At 42.6% G+C, this 26360-nt stretch overlaps 1 protein-coding gene across 5 annotated transcripts in view; it reads right to left on the reverse strand.

Moving 5' to 3' along the window:
* USP9X (ubiquitin specific peptidase 9 X-linked) overlaps window positions 1-26360 on the reverse strand; it is a 292101-nt gene that overhangs the window by 207476 nt on the left and 58265 nt on the right. For all 5 annotated transcript variants that reach the window (XM_089774470.1, XM_089774474.1, XM_089774477.1 and 2 more), the window contains 7 exons: window positions 24805-24917; window positions 23822-24040; window positions 17873-17988; window positions 17354-17605; window positions 17141-17279; window positions 12158-12310; window positions 2977-3081 (listed from right to left, as the gene is read on the reverse strand). In XM_089774470.1, the coding sequence (XP_089630596.1) occupies window positions 2977-3081; window positions 12158-12310; window positions 17141-17279; window positions 17354-17605; window positions 17873-17988; window positions 23822-24040; window positions 24805-24917 (1097 nt within the window). The remainder of the gene's footprint in view (window positions 1-2976; window positions 3082-12157; window positions 12311-17140; window positions 17280-17353; window positions 17606-17872; window positions 17989-23821; window positions 24041-24804; window positions 24918-26360) is intronic.

Consider the following 26360-nt stretch of genomic DNA (forward strand, 5'->3'; position numbering starts at 1 on the left):
TATTGTAAATTTGAGCTTCTATGGTAAACTTTATCGTAATGCAGACAGAGCATTCTGAAAGTTGACATTCAAGGTGTCCCATAGTGTCTCGCTTTGACCACTTCTACCCAGGACTTTTAACTCTTGCTCTCCAAGTAAACAGGAAAACCCCCAGGAAAATTTGAATTATATTTCCTATGTGGCCAGTGTGGCAAGCAGACCTCAGAGCAGGCATCACACAGCACCAGCACACCAGACTATGAATGACCAGGGTCACAAATGAGCACCAGCATGGAGCATACAGGAGATTCTGGACCTCATTACTGTGTGGAGAGAGGAGTATGTTTTCGCAGAACTATGAACCAGCAGGGTAAGGGAATAGCGCACACAGTTTTTGCTGGGTACTGGAATCAAGCTTTTTTAATTAGGGAAGCAATTCTTTCCACATATTGCTTCAGAAATCAAGCTTAATTCTTTCAGTTCCTCTATGCCCTTTACAGTATCCTACTACTCTAATTCAAGACAAGATTGAACAGCTTGTTAACATGTCTGGAGATGGAAAGAAAATCCTCCCTGCACATCTCCATAAAGCTCTCATACAGGAACACTTTCATCCTTCTCAAGATTTCTGAGGAGGCCAGCCTTATTCCATCCTCCATGGTAGGATACTTTTCCATACCAAGCATCATTGCAGTACAAAGCATTACAGCATAAAGTCCAAGTTTCTGGCTACATTCAGTCAGCATCTGCTCCTTATCACTGTGTGATTCAGAGAAGACATATTTCATGCATGGCAACCTGGATGAAGCAGGGGAAGCTATTAACTAATGCCTTTGCAGTAAACCTCCATTTGCTTATCCCCAATGAGCTCCTGCCATGCCATCAAGTGAGCCCCTGCTCTGTCTTGCCACTATGCTTGGACCCCCTCCCTCTTGAAGGCTCAAGCCCTACCCTGTTCCTTACCATGCCTGCCACCAAACCAAGTCTAGCTGCTCCCCTATGATCTCTGTCATGTGCCTGCGACATAGTGAGCACTTAAAAGCAGAACTGTGGCCTTGCATGTAACACAGCCCTGTCATCTCTAGACAGACTTGCCTTTTATATTAAGAAAGAAAGTTTTACACTCAACAAAATATCTCCTGTAAAATCTGCCCTTTACCTTTCGATACAGCAAGTGCAGCAGTGAACATGCTACACACTCTCCTGGCTCTTCCAGCTGTCTGGCTAGAACAAATCCAAAGGCAAAACTCAGTAGGGATGATATGTTCAAGGAGCAAATGCAATCATTCCACTTGGACAGGAAGCAATTGAGTGACTGGAGGAATACGCTGCTATAGGAGTGGAGCATGAGGATTGGAAAGCATGCAGGGAACTTGAAGTGAAGAACCAGAACAGTCTTGACTATCATTGAGGATGTGATGACCCGCAATGATGCCCCATAGCGCTGGGCTGATGTGGCGCTTCTCCTGCCACAGAGATGTTACATTTAATTACATTATGGTCACTGGGGTACTTCTTGATGGTGCTGCAGGCTCTGGTGGATCACAAAGGCTGTTTCACCAACATTAACATGGGATGGTCAGGAAAAGTTAATCACACGAGCATCTGTAGGAACTCCTTTCTCTTCAGAAAGCTGCAAGCTGGAACTTACTTCTGCTTCAGGGTGCGTGACGCAATTCACAAACTTCCATGAAAGTGGCCTTATATGCATACAGAAGTTTTTCAGTCACTGCTGAGCATCCCATAGCTGTATCACTATGCACTCTATGCTTATCTCACAGCATGAGAACCAGCATTCCACTGTCTCAAGAGGACTGAATGCCAGTGGCATTTGCCAGTCACAACTCAAATGCTTCACAGAAAAATACGGCCACCCGAGATTCCTCCTCATTCCAGCAGACCCTGGCTACACACTGGATATACTCCAACATAAGGTGCACCAGGGCTGATATGACTACCATAATACTATACTGCTGAACAGGTTCCACGCTGGGTTCCATGCTTACCATGTTAAGGCACCTGCATGGATAACCAGGAGAAGAGGGATTGTGAAAAGATTTTTTTCTGTTGCTTTTAATCAGGGTGGGAGGGAGCAGATGAATGCTTTATGGGATGCAGAACCTCCTGCAGTACAGCTCTGGTCCCAGCATGCACTGGGAACACAACACAGAATGCAAAGGAATGGCAGGAACTGTGGGATAGCTATCCACAGTGCATTGCTCTCAAAAATCGACAGTAGCCAAGCTACTAAGGATGTGCTACTTTGAACTATATCAAATTCTTATGCACAGTGGTAGCCTGCAACTTTGACTTTACAAAACTGGGTTCTAAAGAAAACCTTAGTAAATTCAACCTTTTCTTGTAGTGCAGACAAAGCCTTGGCTTAGTTTAACAATACTACCGGGGACGTGCATTTGTCACATACCTAACACACAGTTAAACTAGCCTGAATGTAATATATCCTATGCCACAGTCTAAATAATAATAATAATAATAAATAAATAAATGGATATACCTATCTCATAGAACTGAGAGAGATCTTGAGAGATCATCAAGTCTAGTCCCTTGCCCTCACAGCAGGACCAAGTACTATCCCTGATAGATTTGCCCCAGATCCCTAAATGGCCCCCCTCAAGGATTGAACTCACAACCCTGGGTTTAGCAGGCCAATGCTCAAACTACTGAGCTATCCACCGCCCCCCTGCCATTTGTTTCATGTCAGGAAAAAATATTTTGAAAATATCCCATACTGTGTGCACTAAAGAATAAAGCAGTATAAAAAGTTAGAATTCCTAATACCTAGATGCAACAGGAAGTACTGTCTGCACAGACTACACAGCATTTATCTAAAGAGTATGATAGACCATTTAAAAAGAGTCCTACTATTGTAACTTGAATACATACAAATGCTCTTAGACTACTGCATTCAGTACATGCAAGGCGAATTAACAATATTCAGGATTTACACAAATACACAGATAAAAAATGCAGTGTTACCTTAAAGCAATCAAACAGATGATCAAGCTGTTCAGGAGAGAAATCCCAAGCCAATTTTGCAAGGAGATCATGAACATTCTTAACAATGGCTTCATGTTTTCCTGCCTGTCAAAGAAACAAAATTAACATTTTTAACTATCTATACTAAGATAAACATAGTTAGTTATCATGTTTCATATTTGTCAGATGATTACCTGAAGTGCAGGAAGGATTACTACCCCACCATCAGAGCATCCCAATTTACCTACATATCTTCCATCACTGCTTCTCAAACTATGAACTGGGACTCTCAAAAGTGGGTCAACCAGGGCTGGTGTTAGACTTGGTGAGTCCCAGGGTCAAAGCCCAAGCCTAAGCCTCACCACCACAGCTGAAGCTGAGAGAATTCAGTCTTGAACAGCAGAGCTCAGGCTTTAGCTTTAGACCTCCGCAGTAGGGCTCAGGTTACAGATCCCCTACTTGGGGCCAAAGCCATTGAGCTTCGGCTTTCCCCTCTCCCCACCAAATCCCAGGCTGAAGCCCTCAGGCTTCAACTTTGTCCCGCAACTGCCACCTCCCACACCCTTCTGGCATGCAGAGGCTCAGGCTTCAGACCCCCCTCCTGGGGATGCATAATAATTCTTCTTGTCAGAAGAGGGTCACAATGCAATGCAGTTTGAGAACTTCTGCATTATACTGAGGATTTCCGATTATCTGATTTTATTTTAAGTTAAAAAAACTTCAGGTGAAATTCTTAAAGTAGTGAAAGAACAGAGTTTAAAAGTCATCTATAGGTGAACATTTTCAGGTTTTTCACAATGTAATATAGAAGAGAATGCTTTCTGCAAACAACTAAATTTAAAATATTTCTAACAAACAAGTGTACAATACTTTAGTGTATGTTTCATTGTGTACGTTTGTTCGGTGTCTAAATGGATTTTGAATACAATACTCCTATATGGTATCTTGAACTCTTCCTGAGGCAATGGGGGGGGGGGGGGAGAGAGATAGTTAATGGTTACTTGAAGATCTTGCTTAAAAATTGGCTGACAGTGCTGACACTGTTACCCTGGCCCTAAACAAAGACATTAACTTAACATCTGCATTTCCACATCAAAAGCTATGAATGGGACACATCCAGTCTGCTTAATTAACCTCATTAACATTGGTCTTTCAATTGACAGATACTACTTCTGCTGATAGAAGTACCTCTAGGTCTAAACAAAGACATTAATTATCTTACCCATTACAAAGATAGCTTCCCCAATTATCACCTCTAATATCATTAGCTCACAGACATTTACCTCCCCACCTCATCCCCTTTCGGTTCTGAAATTTGATTTGTCCTTTTCATGTGTGTTCATTTTTTTGATTGTATCCTTTGGTGTATATGGTTGTGCCAATTTTCTTCCACTATTTGATCTGAGGAAGTGGGTCTGGCCCACAAAAGATCACCATCTAATAAACCATCTTGTTAGTCTTTCAAGTGCTACATAGTTCTGTTTTTTGTTTCAACTACTTCTGGTGTGAGAGAGAGAGAGAAATCTTCGTTTCTGTTATTCCCAAGCTCATGATCTTATATACAGTGGTTAGTCTCTAAGGCACCACAAGACCACTTGTTGGAGGAAAAAACAAACAAACTACACACTATAAACTTGACCCTACTCAATCAGCAGTACAACATCAGAAAATAACCATGGGCAGATGTCAGTCACAGAGACACGTTTTAAAGATTGCCATGGAAGGGGACAAAGAAATAGGTTTAAACTTTAACCTGTAATGTTGACAAGTTGATTCAAGAGGAAATGTAGAAAACTACTTTTCTGGTTTAATGCTAAAATCCTTATTTAGGTTCCATGCCTACCAAGAATTGAAGATTCCAGACTAGATGAACCAATAGTGTGATCTGCTCCAACATTTTTCTAAGTAGACACATTTCAAATAATGAATATGTAATTTTGCAAAACTAGCCATTACTGTAAATTGTAAAGCTGTGGCGTTCACAATGCTAAATACTTCAGAGGTCCAGTCAAAGGAAGTTATTGACCCGGAGTAGTAACAACTGTTCTTCGAGATATATGTCCCCATGGGTGCTCCACTGTTGGTGACAGATTATCCTGGAGCTGCAGATCAGAGATTTCAAGCAATTGTCAGTTGGGCCGTGCACATGTGAAAGGGTGTCTCGTGTTTGCGCTTTGGCGCCCATAGCCCCAACCTTCCCTCAGTTCCTCATCTATGTCCGAGTAACTAGGACTGCCAGCAGAAGGGAGGAGGGAGGATTGTGGAGCACCCACGGGGGCACATCTCAAAGAACATTAATTGCTGCACAGGGTGAGTAATTTCCTTTCCTTCTTCAAGTGAAGTCCCTGTGGATGCTCCACTGTTGGTGACCTCAAAGCAGTGCTCAGCATGGATGGCAAGATTCCAAGTCATTGCTTGGTGATCAAGGATAGGACTGCTGGAGCCACCACTGTATCTGCTGATAGCTGAGGCATGATGGCATAGTGCCTGGCAAAAGCGCTGTCAAATGACATGGGGATGCCCAGTAGACATCTTTGAGGGCAACATTGTTCAAAAAAGCTGTGGAAGTTGCAAGAGCATGGGAGGAATGTGCTCTTGGCGGAACAGTCAGAGATTTATTCCAGATAGAATAGCACTCAAGTATGCAAGATATCTATTTAGAAACGCACTGGGCTAAAATTGGAGTACCTTTGGAACACGCTGCAATGGCCATGAAGAGGTGTTGCAATCTATGGAAGACCCGTATCCTATGTAAAAAAGCCAGCCGAAGTACTGCCCAAAGTACGTAGCATGGCATCACGGGGAAACACGAGGCCTCCGGAAGACTGTAGGCAGTATGATAGGATCCTGGATGTGGAACAAGGTGAATAATTTTGGCAAAAAGATAGGATGTGGTCACAGAGTAACTTTATCTTTTGCAAATATGGTATAATGTGCATCCATAATCTGTCTGACACTCCTGGACAAGGTGGTAATGACCAAAACCAATATCTTCATCAGGAGGAAGGGAAGTGGACAAGACGCCATGGATTCGAAAGAGAGGCCCATATGGTGAAACAGCTGTCTGGTCGCCTCTGCGCATTATTAGCCCCTTATAAGGAAATCGTCCAGGTATGGGAATATCACAACCCCCTGACATCAAAGATGATCCTAGCAGTAGCTATGGCCTTTTGAGAACACCCTTGGGGGTGGAGGATAGATCAAAGGGGAGGAACTCTGTACTGAAGGTGATCCTCAGCTACGATGAAGCCACGGTATTATCTGTGAGACGGATGTATCACATGTGAAAATATGCATCCTGTAGGTTGAGGGCTGCAAACCAGTCCCCTCTGTCCAGTGCCAGCATGACTGTTGCTAGTGTAACCATCTAGAATTGCTGTTTGCAGAGGAATTTGTTCAATTTGCAGAGATCTAGGATTGGTCGCCAATCCCCTGTGTGTTTTGGGGTGAGAAAGTATTGGGAATAACATCCCCTTCCCCAATAAAAATCAGGAACCCATTCTACTGCTCCCAAATGCAAGAGTCAACTGATTTCCTGTCTTGAAGGTTCGCGTGGTACAGTTCCCTTAAGAGGGGAAGGATGAGGGATGGGAGGTCAGGTGGGATAACATATCCTATATGGATTCTCTCCAACACCCAGTGGTCCAATGTTATGGAGTCCAAATGGTGGAAAAAGGGACGTAATCAGTGGGCAAAGAGATGGTATTGATCCGCAGACACTGGATTTATGAGAAGGTTGGGCAGACCATTGACCAAAACCTCAAATTTGTTGTTTTGGGGTCTGAGAACCAGAAGAATGTGATGGAGTGGGGGCTTCCTTTGCGCTCATTGCCTGGGTCGGTTATAGTCGTAAGTGTTGTGGGTGGTTGTAATGCGGTCTCTATCCTATTATAGGAGACAGTGTTTTTGGCGATAGGGCAGAGTGTACATGCTGAGTGTGGTAGAGGAGTCCTTGCTGCTATGCAGAATCTCATCAGTTTTAGCTGCGAATAGCTTTTGTTTGCCGAAAGGGAGGTCCTCCACCTTGGACTGCAGCTCTCTTGGTACTCCCGATGCCTGTAGCCATGAATCCCTGCTCATTATGATTGCTGCTGCTGTAGAGCTCTGGCAGTGGTATCAGCCAGATCACGTGATGACTGTAAAGCTGTATGGGCGATAATATGCCCTTTGTGGATAACAGATCTCCATATGGGTCTCGGAGTCTGGCAGATGTTCCATTAATTCAGCCAGCTTATAAGGGCTGACAAAATCGTGGTTTTCAAAGGGGAGAGTAATTCACTACTGAAAGTTCAAGTGTAGCAAAGGAATACCACCTCCTTCCAAATAGGTCTAATTTTTTATGCTCCTCATTGGGCATGGCTCTGAAATGTGGGAGCTTAACCCAGTGGTGAGTTGCTTCCATGATGAGCGAATGTGACAGTAGAAAAGAAAAAAGATGAAGTTTAAGCTCTTGGCAGTAACAAAATACCTCCTGTCCACACTCCTGCAAGTTGGCTGGTCAGAAGCAGGAGTTGACCAGATCTCATCCAATGCCTACCTTATCACCTCATCGATGGGTAAGGCGATTTTCCCATGCAATGTGGGTTGAATATTTTTAAACAGGTGGTGCCACTTGTGCTGCACCTCTTGGAGGGGAATCTTCTGATTGGTGACTACTCTTTTTAAAAGCTCTTGAAATTGCTTCTAAGTCATCCACCAGGCACGTGTCCACAGGGATCACTGCCTCGCCCGGTGAAGAAGAGGAATTATCCATTAGGGAAGCATCCAGAGCTTGGGCCTCTATCTTTCTTCTGAATTTGGCCCTCCTCTTTCTCCTAGGAGGTGTCACTGGTGGAGGCCTTGAAGCCAGGATAGATCAAGCTATGGACCACTGTTTATATGAGCCCCAATGCTCTCATGGTGGCCAGTGGGGTGGAAGGTATGGCCAGTGTGCATAACACAGTGGGTGGCAAGGTCCGTCCCAATAAGGGTAGTAAGGGTGGTACACAGCTGGTGAGGAGTGCTGTGAGAAGACACTCCTGGGATCATCATCCACAAAGGCGATGCGGTCTGTCAGCACAGGGGATCTTTAGAGCCTGAAGAGGTATGGGGTGAAAATGGTGCTAGGGAAGGTTCCCTAGCTGCAGGATGGGAACAATGCTGTCTGTCATAGCTCCCCGGTGCCGATGCTTCACAGTCGGCTCCGGTCAGCGCTGTGCAATCCTGATGTGGACCTTCATTCACTGGTACTGGTGCAGCTAGTGGTGGTGGCACTGAATCCGGTGCCATGCTCAACAGAACTGGAAGGGATGGCCTGCGAGATGTTGGCTTAGCAGCTGACGCCAACACTTTTTACCAGTGCCAGGTCTTGAGATTTTGACAGCGTCAGTTTGCTTGTGGGGTCTGGCCAGTGCTGAAGATTCTTGGGTCAGCACCAATGACGTCTGTGAGCCTGATGAAGTAGTGCTAGTAGAGGGTCTTGGTGCCACAGTACTGTAAGAGCCCGGTGCGTTTCCTTTACTCACTCTAGGAGATGGAGTGTGGGGAGGAAAGGGAAGAGATCGTGCCAGAGAAGCTCTATTTTTTAACGTTTTCCATGGCAAGGGTGAAACAGCCAGTTTTTCTGCAATCTCTGGCTGACTCTGAGAGGGCTGTTGGGTCTCAGTGCACTGCATGACTTTTTCAAAAAGGATCATATGGAGCCCAAGCTCCCCGTCCTTCCTGGGTCTGTCCATGAGGGCTGCAACAATGCTCACATTTCTGGGGTACATGAGCCTCCCCCGGGCAGCAAATGCAGGACATGTGGATCTCCAAAAGTGGCATGGGGTCACAACGTGTTGCATTTCTTAAACCCTGGTACATCGTGCAAGGTTAGGTGCTCGGCATGGTTGTTTCTTATGATGGCCCCTTGTCCAATTCCTTATTTTCCTTTCTCCTCCTCCTCTCTCTTTTTTTTTTTTTTTTTTTTTTTTTAAAGACAGTAAAAAAAGGGTATGGGGGGGGAGGTGAGAAGGAAAAAAGTACTCAAGCAGCCTTTCTTTTGGTCAGAGTTGCCACAGCTGCCCTGCTGCTCCCTTCTCTCACTAAGAAAAAAAATGTAACAGATAACCAGAACAACAACAACGATGACTAATTCTAAGAACAACAGCTGCTAAAAAACAACTACTCTAATTCTCTGAGGAAAAAATGCCCTGAGGCAAGAGACGAGCTCAGTCCACCTCCAAGGGCAGTTAGCGAGGAACTGAAGGAAGGTCAGGCCATGCACGCAAAATGTGAAGGCGCCAATGCCAGAGGTGTCCTTTGGCACGAGTGTCCCAACTGACAATTGCTTGAAAAGCTTTCAACTGCAGCTCCGGGACAACCCATCACCAACACTGGAGCACCACTGGAAAATTTTTAATGCTTTCCTTATTCAGCAACTCTACTACACACTTTTCACTTTAGGAATTCAAAATTTTACACTAAAATAATTCCAATTTATCCTTACTATTTGAACACTTCTAATCTTTTTAGAAATTAGCGTCCCCTTGCTAATCTAATATATAAAGGAGAATGTTTGTGCGTTAATAACTTGGACGCCATAAGAGCTACCGCAACCAAACTTTGCATGGGATAACCTTTTATCCAGGAGAAAGTTTTACGGTACTGGGAGGGAAGAAATGAGAGACCGACGCCTCTCCCCGGGGCTGCACGGAGCTTGGCAGTGAGGGGAGAAGCAGCTTCCCGGGGGAAGCGGCGGGGACAGTCGTGCACTAAGGCCAGCGGAGGGATAGCCTGTCATTCAGGAGAAAGTTTTAAGGGACTGTGGGAGGAAGAGATGAGAGACCGACGCCTCTCCCTGGGACTTGCACGGAGCTCAGCAGTGCGGGGAGAAGTGGCTTCCCGGGGAAGCTGCGGAGCCAGTCACTTAGTAAGGCCGGCGGAGGGACAAGGAAGTGGAGGGCGGGCTAGGGCGCTGGTGACAGGCACATGGCTCCCTTCTTCCTCCCTCTCCTCAGGCTCTTCACATCAGTTATATCAACTGTCAACTTATACTTCAGCAATGTATACTGACAAAGCGCAAGGCCAGTCACTTAAAGTAGCTGGAATTGATTTGGAAGACATCTTGCTTTTCACGTGGACAACTATGTTGCGTGTTCAAGAGTTGGAAGTGGAAAAAATTTGTACATATTTGTTAAGAATAATGAAACAAATATAGTTTACAATAAAGTTTTTTATGATAACACGTAAAATTGGTTGTTTTATACTTTATTTAACATTTTAATCCCTACAGAACTCAGTGAAACTTTTCTACAATTCAAAAAACGATAATGGACTAGCAGCAAGGAGTCCTATGGCGCCTTATAGACAAACCAAAGTGTTGGGAGCATAAGCTTTTGTGGGCAAAGACCCACTTCATAAGATGCAACAAGGGAGTTAACCTGGTTACCCTCTAAGTAATATGTTGTTTACTCCCTCTTCTAGATCATTAATGAAGAAGGAAAATCAGATGGGGTTCCAACACCAATTCTCTTTTCGCCCATCAGGCTTCAATGTCAACATAGCACTCCCCAATACTACATGAACAAGTTTTGTCTGCAAGAGTTCATGAGACAGACACTTGGAAATCTTTCACTAAAAGCTAAATATTTTAGATCTAACAGCTTCATCATTTCCCATTCCCAAACACGTTTCATCTTATCACTGTATTTTTATTTTAGCATTGTAATGAGACTCTCAGTTTCCTTGGGACCGAAGTGAGGACTCAATGTAATTGTTGGACTCATTCTTCTGAGCACACTAATGACACTACTGTTTTTCAGGAACAGTGACTAGCTCTATGGCTGTACCATGTAATCAGAGTTCAGTTAGATGCTTCTGAAGGAAATAAAGTTTCAGAATACTCATTTGGCTCTCAAATTTACTGCACTTCATTTGCTCCAGTGATGTTTTTCTTGGGGCTTATCTACACTTCAAAATGCTACAGTGGTACAACTGCAGTGCTGCCACTACACTATTGGAGCGCTTCTCTGTAGACCAGTGATGGGCAACCTAGGCTAATAAGTGGGCCATGAGACACCCTCCTTCAGCTCAATGGGCCACAATATTGCTGTAACCAAGACGACCTCCCAGATAGGGTAGTTTTGCTAACTGCACTTGCATACCTAGAATTTGGATTCAATGTGGAGGGAGTTTATGGCTCTCACAGTCAATGTTGTGTGCAATCAGCATACACCTCACTTCATGTGCCCTTGATTTCCATGCATGATCACTTTAGTAATACTGTTAGGAGAAAATACTATGCAGATGGAAACCAGCACAATCTGGCAACCATGCAGCATGAGCAACGGTGAACAAAATGTCTTGCAGACCACACAGAACCCCAAGGGATCATAGGCTGCCGATCACTGCTGTACACACAACCAATGCCAGTGAGAGATTCTCCAGGCAGTGCAGGTAATTCACCTCCCCAATAAGTAGCAGTTACCTCAATGGAAAAATTCTTCCCTTTGACCTAGAACCATCTACACTGTTGGCTAGGCCAAACGAACTACATTCAGGAATGTGGATTTTCACATCTGAGAAACACAGTCAGGTCAACTTAACTTTTTAGTGTAGGCCAGTCCATAAAGACTTCATGGGAAATAGTATTATATTCTCTACAGAAATTAAAGCACTTTCTAAAAAAGGAATTTCATTTCTCCTCTACAATATACACAAAATATTAAATAATAATAATTCAAAATAAATTGTAAATACTTTACGCTACCTAACCTTTATCTTTAAACCCCTCATCGTGTTCACTGATAGGTTAGAATATTTACAAATCACATGCTGCTTAATAAATATTAACTCCTCCTCTGTGCCATCTTTTCACCTATGCCTTCAGTGTTTATTTCCCCTGCCTAGTCAGTCCTGTCCATTGAACTTGTAGCACACTTGAGAAGTCAATCTGAGATCCTGAACTTGAAAGCTAAATTTAGACTGCTGATGAAGTCAAGATCTCAACCTCTCATTTCTTTATGCATATGTAAACGCACACCACCCACAAAACTCTTTCAAAGCATCTCCCTCCTACATACATCCAATATTTTCCTTCCTTATTTGATACTTTTTTTTTCCACATAACAAATGGCATGCAATTCATAATCGACTTAGGACTCATTTTATAGCACCTCTTGATGAGTTTGAGTAAGAACTGGGTTGTAATTTGATTCCTTACCTGGGCTGCCCAAATGTTGTCAAGATCTTGCAAAGTAAGGGCTTTTTCTTTGATGACGAAACGAAGAATCTTCTCTAACTTTTCTACATATTGAGGCTGATGAAGACTATCTCGTAATACAATTGATAAAATATTATTCTGTTGGATCCATTCCTAATTTTAAAATAAAACAGATATTTCAAAATACTAACATCTTAAAAAAATTAAACAGAAAATGTAAGCTTGAAATCATTCTGTCTCTCATACAAGACAGACAAACACAACAAAAGCGAAGTATGTTTACTTCACTTTCAATTATTAGAAAGCAATTCTGTATTTTACACATTATGATACCATACCACAAAGGTAGCTGTCCTGCAGCTGTATTGTGAAGGCAATATCAGCAATAGTTCCCATGCTTTGTAGCTTCTGTGGAAGAGGTGTGCTTCTTATAAGCATACCAATTAGGAATGTAAAAGAGTAGTTGAGCATGCATTCTGCACGCCGCCGCCCCCCCCCCCCCCCCACCCCTTTCCCAGGCACTGGGATGAGCCAGCTGTTCTGCGGGCTGCTCACCTATGGCACTGCTCTCTACCCGTCCCTCGTGCCAAGCTGGCATTGCTCTCTCAGGAGCCCTGCTCATGCACCACAGGCTGCAAGGAAGCCAGGGTTGCCCGGTGCTGGGCCAGGAGCTGAGGACCAAGGGCCAGGAGCTGAGGACCAAGGGCCAAGTGGGCAGAGTGAAGCGACCAAGCAAGCTCAGCACTCCCAGGTTCAGCTCAGGGAGATGCAGGCACGCAGCACTGGCCAGACTGGAGACCCTCTGTAGGTGGATCTCCCATGGTAACCTAAGCCAATGCCACTAGCGGCGCTGTGCGGAGCCCTGGGCTGGGCTGGGCTTGGGGTGCTCGGGGCTCCACATGCAGACGCAGGCAGTGCATTTGGCCAGGCTGGGTGCTTGAGGAGCCCAGCCACGTCCTGCAAGCACCTGGGAGAAAGCTCCAGCAGCTGAGCTGGTGTGAGAACTCGCTGCTCGGCTGGAGTGAGGCCAGGCTGCGCGCTGAACGCTGTACACTGGCAGCAGCAGCCCACTGGGCTCGCGGGCAGGGACCGGAGCTCGCCAGCTGCTGGGGCTTTGTCCCGGGCATGTGCTGTGTAGCTCAGCCCGGGAGTGCTGCAAACCGAGAGGCAGAGGAGGGCTAATGCAGCTCAGCCTCTAGTGTCTGCCCACCCTGGCTCTGCAATTCTTGGCTGGGCTCTGCCCCTCTCCTGCCCAAACTGTGCAGTACCTAGGTGCCAACACCCAATCCATTGGGAAAGTAGTGTGCAGCCCCTGCCAGGGAGAAGCCCTTTCACCAAGTGGCTTCAGCTTCACTCCACAGGGCTGGAGGCGCAAATATACAGGTCAAGCAACACTCTGCGAACTCACTGCTGCCTGCCTGCAGCCACCGCAGCCCTTTGGCTCGCACTCCTGGTTCCAGGATGTGTGTGGCAGGCAGGCACTTGCTGAGGTTCCCCCAAGCTGCCAGAGACCAGATGGGAAGGCGGGAGGGGAGGTGATTAAATGAGATGTGCTGGGAAACTGTGTCCCAAACGAAACTCACCCACATGCTGCCCCTTGATGGGACGGGCTTGTCCAGCATGTTTTTCTGTCTTAAGGGTTGGCCGTGGACAGGGACTGCTGGACCCAGCGCAAGCCGGAACTAAGCCAGACCGCTTCAGGACTGGCTCACGCTGGGTCCAGGAGCTACCCCTGCTATGGGTGTGCAGTTTAAATATAGTAGGAGCTGGACTGCTCTTACTACATTTAAACTGCAGTGCCACAGCAGGGGGTAGCTCCCAGAGGCTTCCAACCCTATTGACTAATCATGTAGGCAACAGAAATCTATCAACTACACAATTAGCTGATTACTCATTACTTAACATCCCTAATACCAATACTACTATAATATTTTTCAGGCAAAGTGGAACTGTGAACTCTAACTATAAAAATTCTCACCCAGTTTCCAATGTAAAGAGTCGGGGGAAGATTGAGATTCTACATTTTCCAGGGACACAATTTCTTTCAGCAGCTTGGGGACACTGAAGACATTTCAGTGACCCCGATCTAATATTTGTATAACCCGTTTGGTACACAGGTAGCAAGGCTTCTTAAGTAACAAAAGAACTGTTAAATACTGGAAAGCATCAGAATGAGCTATATTCTGAAAAACCTACTCCTTAACCAGATTTAGCTCTTTAAATGCCTCAACTTCTATTTGAATCGGGGAAAAGATTTCAAGCAATATTTAAGTGGAGATAAAAAATGAAGATTATTTCAGAGGTTGCACTGATACAGTGCAAGGACAGGACAAAGACAGGGCTTTAATTTAATTCCTTACCACAATGTAGTCCAGGTCTTTCATTCAGACTGAGACATCAGCAGAATGTCTGCTGAGTACTACAACCAAAAAGGAATGAGAGAAGGCAACATTCCTTCAGAGTTACTATACTTCATTATGTAGAAGATTCAATCTGGCACCTCACGGGCAACTTGGATAAACAATGTTTTTCAATTATCTATATATTTTCAATTAGAAGCAGATTATTTTTGGCAAAAAAATAAATACTTCCAGAGTCAATCCTACTTGAAATGCCAAATCTCACCATTGTAACAGAAGAGCCCCTATTCACTTGCATAATACATACAGCACAAACTACATAATCCTGCCCCTCAGCACTCCTCCAAACTTCACAGCAAGGAGATAAAGTCATTAAGCCCAGCAAGCATGTGAGTTTTTAAATTTCTCTCACACTTGCTCAAGCAAACATTCATAGCAAATAATTATTGATATGCAGCATGCTGGAACTTGATAAAAAGACAGTTACCTTTTTGTAACTGGCATTCTTCGAGATGTGTTGATCCTAGGAGTGATGCCTCCATGGCATAGTATAAGGGGCACTACATCCTCCCCCTACCTTTAGGTCCTTCTTGCCAGAACCTCCAACAGTGGGGAAGGAAAGCAGGATGTGGAATGGACATGAGCAACACATCTCGAAGGACACCAGTTACAAAAAGGTAAATGTCTTTTCTTCTTCAAGCGCTTAATCATGCCCATTCCGTAACAGGTGACTCCAAGGAGTACCCAGTGTGGAAGGTAGGAATTCATGGCCACGTTGATTGTAGCACAGCTCTGCCAAACCCAGCATCATTTCTGGCCCATTGAATAATGGCATAGTGAGACATGAACTAGGGATGTTAGATAGCATGTAACTGAATAGCCGTGTAACCACATCAAATTTTAGCAGTTGCACAACTATTCAATAATTCCTGGGAGCAGGACTGGCTGCCAGTGCGTTCCCGGCCCACTGCCAGGGAGAGCCCCCTGCCATCCTGCACTGTTACCTCTGTATCAGAGGCAGCAACATCGGATGGCAGCACCACTAAGCTAAAGCCTCCCATGTATGGGCTGCCCCCACCTTGCTGCCTCTGATACAGAGGCGGCGGGGGAGGCAGAGGAGGGGCAGAAATGCCCATAGTTGTCAGGATTAACCAATAAGCCCAGGATTATCATTTAATCATGCAGTCGTCTACACACTGAAATCCCTAACATGAATACATGGACTAAAGACCACACAGACACACTACATATCTCATGGACAGAAACATGCACCAAAAAGGAAGGGAGCTCTGACAATGGCTGGCAGGGAAGTTCTTGCAAACTCACAGCTTGATGCACCATCACTGGTAGCAAGAAGAAATAGAGTGGGGGGGAGCGCGCAGTGCCTCTTATATTGCACCATGGAGGATCCACTTCAGGGACCGGTAGGGCTGCTCCCTTATGAGTATTGCTGAGGGAAAAACTTCTGGTATCGGTGCATGTGGCAAACATACACCTACTGTGCAATGGACATGAGCAATCGTTTGAAGAAGATGTTCTATTCCATCAATTCCTCAAATCTGTTCTCACACACAAACCAGCACTGAAAGCATGTGAATGTAAGGACTATATATTAATTGTTAAAATTACGATGAATCTATTTACAAAAAATCAGAATGAGCCATGCTACCTGTAAAAATATTATCTTTATAGGTAATTTTATAAAAGTCTGTTGTTATAAAACTATTCTGGAAAAAGTTTTTCAGTCAATTAGGACACATACTCGAACATGCAGAACAGCACATTCAAACTTTAATTTGTACTATTTAAATTATTCTTTTAAAACTATCAACATTTCGATTGAAAAATTACTGGTGACATTTTGTTTAAATTATTGATTATAGCAGTATAAAGGTGTCAACTTCAGTAAAGAACTATTTTTACATTCGATGTAAAAAAAAATTTTTTTTTAATAGTTCTACATATTGGCAAACAAGATCCACATTGGGATAAAAATTCCACAGATCCCACAAAACTCTGAATGTACATTAACCGCAATCCTGATACAAATAAAAGTACAGGCAGTCCCCGGGTTACATGGATCCTACTTACAGCAGATCCCTACTTACAAACGGGGTGAGGCAACCCCGCACTAGCTGCTTCCCCCCAGCAGACCAGGGAGACGCGGAGCGGCTTTTCTCAACAGACACCTCAGCTTGAGAATAAAGGACTGAGGGAAGTGAGGTGTGGGAGAATAAAACTGAGCTCTGGAGAAATGTTTGGCTAGAGTTTCCCCTACAATATGTACCAGTTCCGACTTACATACAAATTCAACTTAAGAACAAAACCTACAGTCCCTATTTTGTACGTAACCCGGGGACTGCCTGTAATCTCAAGAATAAAGCCATAATACTACTAACAATTACTTTGACTAATAATGTTAATTGTCATTATTTTGGATACAACCTGTGAGAATTTATAGTATGTACATACTACTCTACACCACTGGAAGATTATTATTATTATTATTATTATTATTTTAATAAAAATAAAATAAAATAAAATAAAATAAAATAAAATAAAATAAAATAAAATAAAATAAAAGTCTTTTAACCTAATTCAGGTAACCAGAACAAAAACTTACTGCCATTCTTTCTGCTGTAAGCCACTCTTCCTCTTCAGGATTACCATGACGATGGGTATAATATGACACACTAGATATCACCTTGTTAACTTCATTCAGTGCATTCATTTTACCATTGAAAGATGAAATTTGCAATAATCTGTAAGAAAAACTAAGTGTGAGAAATAAAAAAACACACACAAAATAACCATTCCAACAGAAAAATTGCCTTACCTAAGTATCATTTTTAATCTAAAAATTTCTAAGTTTTTTACAGTTTCCTCTTGTCCTGGGACTCTTGAAGCTAAGTTCTTTAGAGATTTGATTATCATTGACAGAGCATCATTTTTGGCTTCATTCTTTGCTTCTTTTTTCAGTTCGTCATCAGTTAAGTTTTCTAAAAACTGTGGAACCATTTCTATAATTGGAAGGAAGTATTTCTTCACTGTATGTAGCGTTAGAAACTCATAGCATTGTCCAAATGGTCTAAAAAATAAAAGATATCAGATACAATATGAATACTAGTCCATTTGTAGATTATTTTGTTCAGGAAACTGGTTTATTTTCAAGCAAACAAAACACTGAAAGGATAATTCAGATTCTGGATGTTTAAGTGAATAATGCTGGAGAGAAGGTCATAATACCTCTTTTCAGAAGAAAAAACAACTGGATACTTGAAATCCTTAGCTCAACATTTACATTTGTTTTCATTGAGTATAACCCAAAGAAATCACTACTTTCTAAGGAACTTACTTGATGAGAGCTGCAATTATCTGAACATTCAATGCTGAGCCACTCATAAAACGATCATGCAGGATCTGAAACCCATTTAACGTGCCAAACTTGTTGATGAGATCTACTAACCATCCCTGTAACACAATAAATTAGTTACTTCCTCATTTTTAAAACTGTTAAGATTATAACGGCCAGAAATATAGTATTAGCCATTACAAAATACACATCACTTTTTCTTCAGAGCCTCAAATGAACAAATACAGTCTTGTTTTTTATTTCTATGCTACACAATCAAGGACATACAAGATGTGTCTGGGTTGCCGTGGTTTTTGTAGTTTTGAGCACAAAAACAATTTTGTCTTTACTCAAACAAACCAAAGCAAGGGCATAGTTCTTATTAATTATTAAAACACTTTTGTCAAATGTAATTTGTTTGTGTATGAGTGTACATAGTTAACATACAGAGTAGTATGTTAATAACAAGCAAATATCTATGAATTTCTGTCCTTTGCCCATTTTCCTGTTTACACATTTGATATTTTTCTCTTAATATATTTTTAAACTATTCTTCTAATTTTGGTGAAATGAATTTATCGGACACTAAAAATGAAAAGCAAGATGAACAATTCATAAGTTTTCAGAGGGGTAGCTGCGTTAGTCTGTAACTGAATAAACTTATAAAACAACAGACAGTCTTGCAGCACTTTAGAGATTAACAAAAATACAGATGGTACTATGACCTTTTGTGGGCACACAGCACTTCAGATGAATGGAGTTAAGAAGTCCAGGGGACAAATAAGTAGCAGAGAAAGAGGGGGAACAGGGAAGGAAAGAGGCATCACCACATAAGCCACCACATCAGGGGCTCATATAACTTCACATCCTCCAATGTGATATATGCCAACAAGTGCCAGCAATGCCCCTCTGCCATGTATATTGTCAAAAATGGACAGTCTCTATGACAAAGGATTAATGGACACAAATCAGATATTCAAAATGGTAACACACAGAAACCTGTTGGGGAACATTTTAACTTGCCCAGGCACTCACTATAGGATCTAAAAGTGACAATAATATTAGAAAGCAATTTCAAAAACCAACTGGAGAGAGAAGCTGCAGAACTTGATTTCATTTACAAATTTGACACCTGCAATAGAGGTTTAAGCAAAGACCTTAACTGGATGGCCTGCTACGTTCCATACCATACTGACACAAAAAGCCATGCATTCGGTACTCAGAACCCGCTATCAGCTTTATTTACCATAGACACTCTAATTGACAATATATTTTTTCCATCTCTTTCTCTCCCCATCCCCTCTCTTTCTCTATTTATTTGTTCCCTGGATGTCTCAACTCCATTCATCTGAAGTAAGGTGTGACCACGAAAACTCATGATAGCATCTACATTTTTTGTTAGTCTCTTAAGGGGCTGCAAGACTACAGGCAGTCCCCGACTTACGCGGATTCGACTTACGTCAGATCCGCACTTACGAACGGGGCTTTTCTCGCCCCGGAGCTCACAGGCATCGGGTCGCCGCCCGTGTCCTCCGGGGCGAGAAAAGCTTCTCCCCGTCTCCCTGGTCTGCTGGGGGGGGGTCCAGCAAAGCCGCTGGACCCCCCCAGCAGACCAGGGACATCCGAGCAAAGCCGCCGCCTGGGCGGCTTTGCTCGTTTGCCCGGGAGCAAAGCCGCCCAGGCAGCGGGACCCCAGCAAAGCCACTGGACCCCACCAGCAGACCAGGGGGACAGGAACAAAGCCGCCCAGGCGGCGGGGGTCCCACTGCCTGGGCAGCTTTGCTCTCGGGCAAACGAGCAAAGCCGCTCAGGCGCCGACTTTGCTCGGGTCTCCCTGGTCTGCTGGGGGGGAGGAGGCGCAGCTAGTGCGCCGCCGCCGCCACCCCCCTCACCCCCAGCAGACCAGGCTTTTGTTGCGGGGCGCCTCGGGTAGAGCAGCTGGGGTGCTGCCCGGTTGGTCCTGTGGGAACCTACCGGGCAGCACCCCAGCTGTTGTGTCCCAGGCTCCCGATTCAGCAGCTGTTGAAACTGATCAGGCTGATTCCAGGAAGCTGGGGGTAGAGCAACTCTGCCTCCAGCTTCCTGTAGTCAGCCCCTGGTCAGTTTCAGTGGCAGCAGCTGAATCTGGAGCCAGTTCCGACTTACATACAAATTCAACTTAAGAACAAACCTATAGTCCCTATCTTGTACATAACCCAGGGACTGCCTGTATCTGTTGTTTTTTAAGTTAATTCATAAGGTGCAATTTGACCCCACTTACAGACTCCCACTGACTTCAATATGGCAAGAATTTTGCCAATTAATTTATTTCCAGGAGTAAGACTATTTGCAGTAGGGAGTGCCAGACTGATAATCAATTAATAATTTAATAATACAAAAATTCAATTTATGATAATATACATTACCAATATCCTTGCATACTTGGACACGTAAATGCATGAAATTGCTTTTTCTCCCCCAACATCTACTTCTACCCAATTCATTTTGAACAGCACCAAATACGTTTTCTCTTATTGTGCTTCAAATCAAATTGGCCTCTCTTCCACATGAAAGACCATTTTCTAATGTCATTTTTCTGCCCAAATTTTTTTCTTATCAAATCACACGAAATCATATTCCAAATCTTCTTTTGATTTTATATGATCATCAAAAACTGACAAAGTAGGGGACAGAGAAATGTTCATTTCCTGTTCATCCTGGGGCCACTGACTATTCAAATTAGCTTTCTATATAATTAAGAGTCTCTCTGAAAATGAGAAACATTACGCTTAACTTGGAAATTTCTGGATGAGCAGACTAAGTCAAGTTGATTTTGATTTCTAAAAATGACATTGTATTAGTAAAGTGGCCACATGAACATATTTCAAGACTATTTCAGTCTTTGAAACTCACAAATTCATTGTTTGAGAAGCCTGTATTATATGCCATCTGCCAATGAAAGTACTTATTCTATCTCTAATTCAACCCCAAACCTCAAGAGTAGTTCTCTAACAGATAGGCAAATATCTATGGAGAACAGGATTAACAACGTCAGGTCATCTAAAAGTCTTCACTTTACTGGTATTCTCTGGTTCATTGGCAATTCAGAATTTGGCTAGATCAGAGTTCCACCAAGCTTGGAAAAAAGAAACCATGTATTGCTTGGGAAAGCTAGAGCACACCCTGGTTAATTAGTATACATTAGCAATGAGCAACTGAAGCTAGTGAGTGGGCCACATGAGTGGCCCTCAAGATTGTGGTAAAAAAGACAGTCCCCCCCAAGGTAAGGTAGTTTTGCTAGCTGCACTTGCTTATCTAGAATTTGTGGGGTGTGCTGATTGCACTGTAGCAGCACTTTGAATACAAAGGAGTGAACGACTGACAGTCAATGTTGTGTGCAATCAGCACACCCCTCACTTCACATGTCCTTGTTGTGTGTGTGTGTGTGTGTGTGTGTGTGTGTGTGTGTGTGTCACTTTAGTAATACTGGTAGGAAAAAAAAAACTACATGGACATAAACCAGCACAATCTGGCAACCATGCATGTGTGCAAGGGTAAACCAAGCATCTCCAGGACACACACAGAAACCTAATGGGCTGCATGTGGCCCATGGGCTGCAGGTATACATTATACTATTTTCCTCTCTATACCTATTATTTCCATCTGGGATGACTATAGGAAAATGCTGTGCAGAAAAATATACCTGGGGCAAAATGTTCATTAGACCATGATTATTTTCCCTGACCATGCTTATTTTGCCCAATTCTCTCAGTACTTCAAATAATTTTTTTATTTGATGCAATAACAGTTTGACATTTAAATCACACAGATGTTTCAGGTTGAAATTTGAATTCCAAAATTAGCCTATACAAATTGTTGTTCATTTATTTTCAATACTTCTCTATGGGAATGACTTCTTTGAATCTGGAAAATGTATAGACAGTTGCCTAGTTTAAGCCAGCTTCCCAAAAGATTGATTTCTTGTAATGTTAAGGAAGTGTTTGATTTAATTAAAAATAATATTCTCTTGTTATACTTCTTGTTTTACTTCTGTAACAAATCATTTATATGTTGCCTTCCTCTTATAAATCAGTTATCTGTTGCAAAATGCTGCATGGCTAGAAAAAGATATTGCAAACGCTCCTGTTGAGTTCCACTACATAACTATCAGGAAGAGACACAAGAAATAGTATGCAGAAAGAGTGTGCTCACTGGTGCAGATAAGGGATACGCGAAATCAAGTGATATGCTTAGATCCAGACAGGACACTCCCCAGACCCGCGATCCGCATCAGCAACCCTACCAAGCGTGTCATACCCTATTGGGAACCAACATCTAACTCTCAACAGCAGTTATTGTCCCTTGTGCTGGTGAGCCACCTTGACATTGGAGGCCTTCCAGGATGTAAAAGGCTTATTGTGGCTCCCAGTACCGTCCACTCCCTACTCCTGGGGGGACTTCTGCATCACTGTGTGTTTCAGAATCCATGTCCCCACAGATTTCTTACTTCCCTGCAGAAAAATTACTTGGGGAGGGGGACGGGGGAGGAGGGGGGTAAGAGTGAGCAAAGAGAAGCTATAAAAATGGACACTCCTCCCTGACAGTGCAGGCAGGTTGATTTGATCGCCCAACGTAGCCAATAGAGACATGTCACTGTCGGCGGGGCAGAGGGAGGGGAGGTGATGCATGAGAGACACACTGTCCCTCTCACTATGACAACACACTTAGCATGGAGGGGTAGACCTTCAGAGTATTACTGAGGAGGTATGTAGAAGGCAGGCTCTGTCCCCTCAGGCACAGCAGAAGATGGCAGCCCACATTCTTAGTGATTCATTTCCATTATCTTTGTGAATTCACCCAGAAATGTAACACGGGCATAGAAGTTTTAAGGCTCTTTTACATTTTCACAGTGGTGTAAAAGACTATTAGCCTTATGGAGGTGCTCTAGTGATTAGAGCTAGTCTAAATTTTTTCATGAAAGTTTTTCGTATCAAAGCGTACTCTATGAACTGTTATGCTTCATGTAATAGCATAACTTAAATATAAATGTGATGCAACTATCAGGCAAAATGACCTTCCTCACAAGCAGGCCAAATAGATGAGTCCAAAGCAAGAAAAACAGCACAACAAGAAGCATCGCTCTTCAATTCTGGTTTCTTTGTCTTTAGTTCTCACATGTGGTATCCATGACCAAGGCCAGGAAGTAAAAACACGAAAAAGGAAAAAAAGGGGAAAAAAATAATAGCTAACAAAATTAAGATAGACCACCCTAGAAACGATCCAATCCAATGAAGTTGGGCTCAAGGTCTCAGCAAGACTACAGAGCAATTTTCTATTGTCAGAACAAACTGGGGTAGTCACTGCTCTATGCCCCATCTTTTAGGGCTGCAACTCTGAACAATCAAAACCAGGAGGAAAAAGGTGAAGGCATGAGAGAATTCCATTGGGCACTGTTAATAGCTGCATCCACAGAGCCAAGCTGCACCAATGCCACATCCAATGAGGATGAATGTGTAGACATGATTCAAAGAATAAAATCATATTGTTAAAAGCTGAGTTAAGTAGATATGAGTCTTTACAACCATGTTACACTTAAAATTCAAAATGGAATGAAAAAGCAAATTTAGTTACCAACAATGTCCTTTGGACAACTATAGCAGTGGGACTGACATTCCAAAAGTTATGTCAGCACTGATCCCTTGTGGTAATATCACCATGGGGAACCTGATTGTGCAGCCAAGATTGAAAATGAGAGGAAGAAGTGAAAAATGCTGTGTAAGAAAAAAGTCTTAGTCACAAGACAACCAAAACAAAAAACAACAAGTCTTTAAAGGAGCAAGTCTTATGACAGTTCTTTTCTCCTAAATTATTTTTCTAATTGGATATTGAGTGATTGTTTAATTACAAATATTACAACAGACTTTATTTTTAAGGCTTTATGATTTTCGTTGGGGGAAAAAAAAATCAATATACCTTTGGTGATCGTGGGTCAGGAGGACGGGCATAAAGTTCATCTTCAGCCAGCTGAACTCCCGCGGGAACTGTTTCAGAGGGACGTGTACCATTGTAGAGATGGAATTTGCAATGAGGATTTAAGGCCATTGCAAGAAGTTCAAGAAGAGGAAACCAATCTTGGGACAGCTTAGACACACACAGCTCTACTAGACGATGAGTGTTGTTAATAATACACCTCTATTAAGAAAAAGACATTTAAGTTTTGGCAGGTGACTGAAATTTAACAAATTATAAAGTAATTCAGCATTCACAAAAGCCAAGATAAAAAACTGCTTTCTTTATAAAATGCTGTCCTTTGCTTTTTCAAAAACTTATCTGAGCTGAAGCTATCGTGCATGTTTTCATAATTGAGGGCAGTTGGGGTTAAAATACATTCTAAGCTAAACTTTTCAGTGTTTGAGTTATCCGTGAGTCAATAGCAGAAATACTTTTCTACTTCATTTTTTTCCAGACTTACTCACCAGTAACTCTACAACCTCTAATATGCTCATTTAAGACATTATTAATGAGTATACATACATCAGCAAAGTTTCTAGAAGGTTTACCAAGATCTAACAACAGGCCTCCATGCCCCTGAATGTTATAATTGTTCTGGGGAATATAAAGGACACTAGACACGGGTCCAGCATAATTAGGAGCCCAACTCGGGATAGCACTGATAAAAGCACGAAAGAAACCTTGATGCCATATCACACAAGGATATAGGTTTGATTTCTTCTCAATCCAAACTTCCTATTTGTTCAAGTGTGATCCACTAACCCAGTCTCTCTCTTCATTCAACATGAAGGTGTGAGGAGTGAATGGAGGGAAAGAGAAAATTGGAAACTGGCCAAAGGAAGCTTATTTAAAAAAATTATTCATACCACCAAATAATCAGATGGCCTCTGCAGCTCTACCATTGTTCAAATTATTTGTTTTTCATAAATACAACACAAACTTACATGAATCTCAAATTTCCAGCCACTCACTGCCTCATCTGTAAGGATTTTTGTGAAAGATATTGTTAGTCCATCTCGAAAAAATCGCTGACATGCTTCACTTTTAACATCAAGGCCTGTTTAAAAGAGAAAAGGAAAGGAACAGTTAAAACACTTCATTTTATTGGTGTCTACAATGCTCACTTAACACTAACAGCAGTTGCATTTAGGACTTAAAAATATCTCACATCCAATGATTTCAAAGTGCTTCAAAAATGAAGACTTAAAACATTGAGTAGAGTAGCTATTATCAAGATCATTTTATAAACTGGTGGGGGGGAGGGGGCATCTGCCACTTCCATACTGGATAGACACAACCAAAAAAACTCAACAGCAGTTGTGGCTCCCAGTCACCTACTCTAACCACTAGCCTGCCCGCTCTTCATTTCTTGATCTGAGCTCTTAATATTTAAACAATTTCCAACTACATTGAAGAGTTTCTCTCAGCTGTAGAGCTTCTCTAAGAAAGGAATTAAACCCCAACTAAAAAACAATAGCATTCTAATGTCAGAAAGCGTCAAAATTAAGTAACTAGATATCAAAATTGCCAATTAATATCCCCTCCTTTTCCCTTCTCCCATCAAATTCCACTTAGCATTTCAGCTTCACGATTTTTTTCAACTATATGATAAATTTTAATTTGGTGGAACTAATTCTTACAAGTACTTTCTGATAGAACTTCCTTTCAATGGTCCTTTATTTAAACTGCTTTAAAAACTATATGTTTTCTGCTCCCGTGACAGTTAAAACAGTCATTTGGGCATTCTAAATCATCACAGCTACAACGCAATACCCCTCCCACTCCTCTCATTTTGTACACACTTGCCTTTTGTCTTCTCAGTTTGCTATTAGTGTTAAAAACCTGCTTGCAAAATACATAAGCAGATCCATATTTACAAACACAGACACTAAAAGCCCATTCTGAGAGTTCCACCTCCTCAAGTTACTCAATTGCATGAAAATCTTGGATTTTATGAAGAAAAAAATGACCTACCCTCATAGTTATACAGAAAGTTCAACAAATGCTGAAAGGGGTAGTCAGGACTTCACAAAGCTTGAACCAATGGCTTAGAGAGGTAGACTTGTCTTAAAACAGTGTTAATTCTAATCACCACCACTCCGGTAGGCCTCACCAATACTATCCAGGAAGAAGACTGTATGCCAGGGAAAACTAGAACGGGGCCTGATCATTCACCCTAACAGATACAGTTCACCAGCAGTTTCAGAGAGGCAGCCATATTAGTCTGTAACTGAAAAACTTAAAACAACCAATAGCCTTGCAACATCTTAGAGACTAACAAAAAACGTAGATGGTATAATGAGCTTTTGTGGGCACAACCCACTTCTTCAGATGTTCACCAGCAGGTGTAAATACTAGAGAATGCCCCTTGTTACTGCCTTGACTCTCCGGGGAAGGGGAGGTGAAGCCTGCTGCTGTGCCTGCACTGAACTCACTCCAAAGTAGCACCTGAGAACTATGCTAATAAAGGAGACAAAGTGAAAATCGATGAAAAACAGTG

The sequence above is a fragment of the Pelodiscus sinensis genome, chromosome 1 (assembly GCF_052426305.1).
Source record: "Pelodiscus sinensis isolate ZL-2025 chromosome 1, ASM5242630v1, whole genome shotgun sequence".
NCBI classification, from domain to species: Eukaryota; Metazoa; Chordata; order Testudines; family Trionychidae; genus Pelodiscus; species Pelodiscus sinensis.